General features: G+C 35.4%; 1 protein-coding gene across 1 annotated transcript; it reads left to right on the forward strand.

Annotated features, from left to right (window-relative positions):
• Nucleotides 1-1,548: 1,548 nt before the first annotated feature.
• Nucleotides 1,549-7,364, forward strand: LOC125656864 (uncharacterized). The gene is made up of 4 exons (XM_048887490.2): nt 1,549-1,802; nt 6,039-6,217; nt 6,341-6,476; nt 6,594-7,364. Exons 1-4 carry the CDS (start codon nt 1,681-1,683, stop codon nt 6,826-6,828), a joined length of 672 nt encoding a protein of 223 aa, XP_048743447.1. The 5' UTR covers nt 1,549-1,680; the 3' UTR covers nt 6,829-7,364.

Below are 7,364 nucleotides of genomic sequence, written 5' to 3' on the forward strand. Positions count from 1 at the left end.
CTGATCGCCAATTTGTCCGTCCTCTGTAAACTTTTTACACTTTTCGACTTCTTCTCCAGAACCACTGGGCCAATTTCAACCAAACCTGGCATGAGGCATCTTGGGTAAAGAGCATTTAACTCTTTTCAAATGAAGGGATATGCCCCCTTCAAAGGGGAGCTAGTCACAAAAATAGGGTGGGTTCATTTAAAAATCTTCCTCTAAAGAACCACTGAGCCAGAAGAGCTGAAATTTACATGAAAGGTTTCTGACATAATGTAGATTCCAGTTTGTTAAAATCATGACCCCCCCGAGTGTAGGATGGGGCCACAATAGGGGATCAAAGTTTTACATAGAAGTTTATAGGGGAAAATCATTAAAAATCTTCTGAAGAATCACTGGGCCAGAAAATTTTATATTGACATGAAAAGTTCCTGGCATATTGCAGATTCCAGTTTGTTAAAATCATGGCACCCGGGGATAGGATGGGGCTACAATAGCGGATCAAAGATTTACATAGAAATATATAGGGAAATCATTAAAAATCTTCCGAAGAATCACTGAGCCAGAATTTTTTTTATTTACATGAAAGGTTCCTGACATAATGCAGATACAAGTTTGTTAAAATCATGGCCCCCGGGGATAGGATGGGTCCACAAAGGGGATCAAAGTTTTACATACAAATATATACATGTATAGAGAAAATCTTTCAAACTCTTCTAAGAACCATTGGGCCAAAGAAGATTACATTGACATGAAAGGTTCCTGACATAGTGCAGGTTTAAGTTTGAAAACATCATGGCCCCCGGGAGTAGGTTGGGCCACAATAGGGATCAAAGTTTACAGGCGAATATATAGGGGAAATCTTTAAAATATGGGCCAAGGTGACTCAGGTGAGCGATGTGGCCCATGAGCCTCTTGTTTGAAAAACCGATGCAACGTGACTGTTTATCTATATCATCATACATGTATGATTTCATCGAGCTTTTCAGATTATATCTAAAATTCTCGGGATTCATTTTATCATTTTATGTGAGGCATAGGTATGATTTAAATGTCTAAACATATCTAAAATATACATAGACACCAACGGAACACAAATATGTTAGTTATTTGGAAGTTAAAGAGCACTATGCAGAGCATTAGAAATCAACGAAATAAGCATTAAGAAGAAGCACGAACAACGATCATGGACTGAGAAAAACTTGTACTGTGTAAGAAGCTTAAATGTCAGGGAAAGCAATTCTTAAAATTTGGGAGTTTAACATTTTTTAAATAAACGTTTATGCTTTGGGCAGCTTTAACATGTGTCAGAAGATCATTCCACAATTATTTTTAAGCTATCAAATAGATCCCTTTGATTATTGACGGAACCAGGTTTCCATTTATGCGACAAAATTCAAAGCGTTCCATTTCGTGATCTTTTAACACTTGGCAAAACGCGTTCCATTTTTTGACCTTTTAACACTTTAAACTGTACCAAGTTGATCAATCTTTGTAGTAATTGATTATGTAAAAAATTAAAACTTGCGAAAAAATTAACGTATTTTGGTCTGTTTTCTAGATACATGTTTATAAAAATTAAAGGACATCTTTGTGTATCCAGACTTTAATCTTCGATCATAGGCCAGTATGTAATCAAATGTGATCACGTGTGTGACCCAATGACCACGCGTTGTACAAACTGTGCAGGAGTAAACCATGGGGGTTACAGTAGATTTTCAGAATGACGGATGCGCTTTACTGACGATGAGAAATGGACAAAATCGATGGAATTTGACGACATTGAAACAATTCAACGATGCCCTGGACGAAGTTGAGAAGTATGTACAAGTTTTTGATATGGTGATAAGGACTAGTTTGTTTTCGTATGGCCGACACCAAGTGTCATAAATTAATAGAATGGTGACAGTGTACGCACACTGTATGGAATTGTGTAGAGGAAGGAAACGTATAAATGTTAGAAGACGAAAGTTTTAAGCAGATGGATAATTGATACTCTGTTGCTATCACTTTTTCCTTTATAAAATCCTGAGTGTGTATTTTATTCCTGATTCCCCCCACATACATGTATATCACGACCAACGTGTTTTCATTCCCTCTAAAGCTATATTAGCTCTAAAACTAAAATTTTTTTTATTGTTATAAAAATGTGTCATGATAGCTTTGTATGTAACTTTGGCCATAATCATTAATAAAACTTAAGTTTAAGATTTTATGAAAATAACGATTTTGAATCAATTGAATACTAGTATATGCATTGTAGCATTATCATAGAAATGAATTTTGTACGGGAAGACAGTAATGTAATTTTGTTTCATTCTGAGCTTATGGATAGGTTTTCTAACACTATATTAACAGCAAAAGTTTATAAATCTTTTTTTTTTTTTTTTTGTCATTGAAATAGTAAATCACAATTTTCCAACACCAAAATGACAGCTAATTAGTATTCCTTCAAGACAAGCTTTCTTTCGGAAGAATATACAAGTTCAGTTTGCATTCAGCTGGAATGGTGCATTATGACCTACTTTAGGGGTAAAAATAGGTCAACCAGTTTTCCAGATTTATTTTCGTTATGAATACAGGTACATGTATTGCGCTTAAATTTTGTCACAACTTCCCTCTCAGAGAAATATATACATGTAATCAGTTCACATTTCAACTTGATTGGTGCACTGTGAGCTACTTTAGGGCTAAAATTAGGTCAACTAGTCTTCTGGACTTTTTCTCATCATGAATACAGATATTGCAATGCCATTTTGCCACAACTTACCTCTCAGAGAAATACATAATCAGTTCACATGTCAGATAGATTTGTGCACCATAACCTACTATTTCTATTCGGAATGTGTATGATATTAATTTAGTGTGCATAATGTGCTTACAGGGACGTATGCTGTACCCTCTGCGGTGCTCTTTGTTAATTGATATGTTCCTTTTGCTACTCGCTTTATTTTTTCAAAGTTTTTGGGGATGCGGGCACAAACTCCTGCTGCGTCTCAGGGCGCTGTCTTACAAAAGAACTTACGACTAACTTAAAGACTAAAAATGTTACATAGTTATGAAAACTCGTCAACATAATTGATTTTGTGAGATCATACTTCTGTAAAATTACCTAACTAAATTCTTATTAGTCCCCTATCGACGAAGTCGAAGGGGACTTTAGGTTTGCGCTCCGTCCGTCTGTCTGTCCGTCAGTCCTGCAAATCAGTTTTCCGGACTTTTTTATGTGCTTGCAGATATTCATTTCATATTTGGTGCATTACTTTGCCATAACAAGTTACAGATCAAGTACGAGTTTCGTCTCGGTGCGTTAAATTTTCACTGAGTCATGGCCCTTGGACTTAGACAAATAGCATGAATTATCAGTTATCCGGACTTTTTTGTTTGTTGTGCTTACAGATATCCATTTGATATTCAATACATCATGATGATTGCTTTGCCTTAACAAGTTTCAGATCGATTTTGAAGTTTCCTGGTCTAGTCTTTGTACATGTACCTGAATAGTAGTTGATTTTCAACTCTTCCTATCCTGGTTTCCCAATCTTCCCTTTTATCATAACCTTGGTCTCATAATGAACTTCGAATATTGTTGCGGTCCAATAATTTTGTCTGCGGTAGGGGACTATGTATTGCTATGCAATACTCTCAGAATGCCTGTTCACATTAAAATCACAATTTAATCATCCTAAAAAATGCATATTTTAAAAATAAATTGAAAAAAAAATTGATCTTAGTCGCAAGTTCTTTTGGAAAAAGTGGTCCTGGTCTAATAATTTGACATATCTCTAATTGAATTAGAGATAAGTAGAGTTAAATCACAAACAGGTGTTTTATACTTTGTAAAATATCCCCAAAAGATTTGAAGGTTTAAATCAGTCACCTTTACTTATAAATCAAATAAACCCATCTTTAGTTTTCCTCTATTATATCTAATTCACTTGATACTTACAATTTAATTGAACCAACTTGAGATTATATAATCAGACCTATCTTTTATTTAACGAAATTTATCTTTATTTCCTAATATAGTTACATGCATGTCCAATTATTTGAAGATGGAACTAATAATGTATGATACAAAACAAAATATTTTTAAACTAAATATTCTCAATTATTTGAAACTATCTTTAATTTATTCGCCTATCTCTAACTCAAAGAAAGGGTCACATTCTATTAAAGATGGGTATATTTCATTAAGAAATTTGGTCCTTTGGGGATCCAGAATAGGTCATCAGTACCCATGCTTGTCGTAAGAGGCGACTAAATGTGGCGGTCCTTCGGATGAGACCACAAAACCGAGGTCCCGTGTCACAGCAAGTGTGGCATGATAAAGACACACCCCCTCCCCCCCACCCTGTTCAAAGGCTGTAAGCGCAGAGCATAGGCCTAAATTTTGCCGGCAATAGTGATTTCTCCATACGAGTGAGAGGGACGTTAAACAATATACAATCAATCAATAGGAAATTTGACCTATTTCTAATTGAATTGAATAAATCTATATTCTTATATTGAATTTCACCTATCTTTAATTTGTTTAGGGATATGTTCTATAATTTAAGGATAGGTCTTTATTTCAAAGGATAGATTTTTAAATAAATTTCAAAAACTATCTCACTCGCATGTACATTTCACTTTTATCCATTATTCAGTACACGACTTCCGTTTTCAAACAAAGAGAAATTCGATTCAATTAAGGCTTCAAAACTCCCACGTCTGATTTTTACTTCCATTATAATTATCTTATATCCGCCCGCGCCTCCACAGTCTAATGTCTAGTATTCTATAATTTGTTATTTGTATATTACCCATATTCTCTACCCCAGAAGCCGTATATTTTGTAGTCATGTCGTTTCAAAATTATTTACGATACTTTAATTTTCTTTCTCTCTCGTGGGGATCCGGGTTAGAATAAGTCCTCAGTACCCCTTGCTTGTCGTAAGAGGCGACTAGAGGGGGGCAGTCCTTCGGATGAGACCGCAACAACTGAGGCCTCGTGTCACAGGAGGAGTGGTACGAGAAAGATCTCTCCCTGCTAAAAGGCCGTAAGCGCCGGGCATAGGCCTAAATTTTGCAGCCTTTCACCGACAATGGTGACGTCTCCATAAGAGTGAAAAATCCAAGAGTGGGACGTTTAACAATATGGTGGAACGTTTAACAATATACGATGAATCTTTTTCACACATACACGTATACTCGCGTGTAAAAACAAATCCAAATAAGTTGTGAAAGTTTAAATATACCTAATTACACGATACACCCCAATACTCGTGATTTATCATGTTGTATCTTGTTTAATGTTTCTCTCTAGAATTTTTCACTCATATGGAGAAGTCACCACGACCGGTGAAGGGCTTTCAAATTTAGGCCTTTGCTTGGCACTTATGGCCTTTGCTTGGCACTTATGGCCTTTGAGCAGTGAGGGTTCTTTAGCGTGCCACACCTACTGTGTAGAGAATGAAAAGAACACACGTGGTTTATATGTCCCCTACCCCCTCCCGTGGCAAAACGTCATTAACGAACATGTACGTGTATTTACACCTACATGTAATGTATACTGTGTATGTGTGTGCTTACAGCAGGAAGTGTGATGAAAATTTAGATAAAACAACGATAACTCATGATCTTATTAAGTCAACAAGTTAAACATCTTGTGCTTGATTTATTATGTTTTATGTTCATTGTTACGCTCATCAGAAGATTATTGAAAAGTAGTCGATTTTTTGCGGTTTTTGTCCGGCCCCTAAAACCCCGGTGTGCAGAAGTCATGAAATATACAATATATATATACATGTATATATACCTCTTGCCCCAAAGCTGCTTTTTATCAAATTTGAAAAAGCATTGGATAACTAGTTATCAAGAAGAAATTTTAAAATATTCAATTGTTAACAAAAGTATTTAATAACTATGACTCTGATACAAAAACCCTTACCCTTTGGTATAAAAGGCTACCCCCCTCTTTTTTCAGGTGAATAGAATAAAGTACTGACTCTACCTGTTGTACTTGTGGGTTGCACTGTATAAACGGTGGGTGTATTTTCTGCTTCAATTGACAGGAACGAGTCTGCTCGTATTTTGGTGACCACGGGGGAAGGTAGATTTTACAGTAATGGAATTGATGTGGACTGGCTGATGACACAATCGAGAGACACCAATGCAAAGTACTTCACTGTCCTGTTGGACACCATGTGGCGAGTCATGCACTTTCCGCTTCCTACAGTGGCCGCCATTAACGGTAAAGGCGAGAAAATATTAAAATGGAGGCATAAATGATCTGACAGCAGTTAAGTTGGAAACTCTAGTTTAAACGTACAATTGTTGTAGTGTTTTATTAAGCCTTCTTTGATCTGGTTTCTAGGGCACTGTTTTGCTGGCGGAGCTTTCCTTGCAATCTGTCATGATTACCGAGTGATGCGGTCTGATCGCGGATGGATATCTTGGAATGAAACTTTGATTAGCCTTCGTATTCAAGGGTCACTATATGAGATTTTAGAGTACGTTTCAAAATTTAAGATACATGTATTAAAAATATGTTGTCTTGCTGATTGTTGAGAACAAAAGCTAGTGTCTGTAATATTGAGATCACTATATAGAAAGCTTGTATTTTTCAGACGTAAATTAAATAGAGAGGCCTTACGAGAATCTGTCATTTTTGCGAAAAGAATAACAGGCCCGGAAGCTGTAAAGCTGAGGATCGTAGATAAGATCGAATCGGAGACGAACTTGATATCCGGAAGTAAACAGATAGGATTTGAAGCTCTGGGGAAAAATGTGATCAAAAGAGATGATTTACATATGATGAAAAAGGACATGATACCACGGACCATTGATGTATCCAAACTCTGAAGAATTAAAACATGCCCACAAACTGAGATTCTGACAGATTTCGAAAAGGTTTTATCTGAACTATCTCGTATACAAAAGAAATAATTTTGTGCCTGTGCGTGCAAGTTTTTGTATCTATCTATCTATATACAATATATATATATATATATATATATATATATATATATATATATATATACATGTATATTGGAAATGTTGTTTTCTCTATGATTGTTTGAACGAAACAAAACCATTATTTTTCGCCTTTGTTTCTATAAAATTTTTTGGATGTTTTAGTCATACTGAATTAAGCCAAATGTACAATGCTGCTATGACTTTACAACCACCTTTATCTTGTTTTATTCTGAAAAGCAGGGCGATGGAAGCTGTAATATTGGCTCTAATTCTGATAATTTTATTTTGGTGTAAAAATGTTCTATTATGATAGTTTTGTATATAACTCGTGTGATTGATAAACTTGTGCCATTGATAAGATTAAAACTAAGTTAAGATTTTATTAAAATAAAGATTTCAGTTCCACTGGATATATAACATTA

This window comes from Ostrea edulis, chromosome 1, assembly GCF_947568905.1.
Source record: "Ostrea edulis chromosome 1, xbOstEdul1.1, whole genome shotgun sequence".
Classification (NCBI taxonomy): domain Eukaryota; kingdom Metazoa; phylum Mollusca; class Bivalvia; order Ostreida; family Ostreidae; genus Ostrea; species Ostrea edulis.

What these genes read in the sequence shown, in the direction of transcription:
- LOC125656864 (XM_048887490.2), top strand. Translation starts at nt 1,681, where the DNA reads ATGGGGGTTACAGTAGATTTTCAGAATGACGGATGCGCTTTACTGACG. An exon ending in GCCCTGGACGAAGTTGAGAA is followed by an intron (nt 1,803 to 6,038) that starts GTATGTACAAGT and finishes TTCAATTGACAG; the next exon opens with GAACGAGTCTGCTCGTATTT. An exon ending in TACAGTGGCCGCCATTAACG is followed by an intron (nt 6,218 to 6,340) that starts GTAAAGGCGAGA and finishes TCTGGTTTCTAG; the next exon opens with GGCACTGTTTTGCTGGCGGA.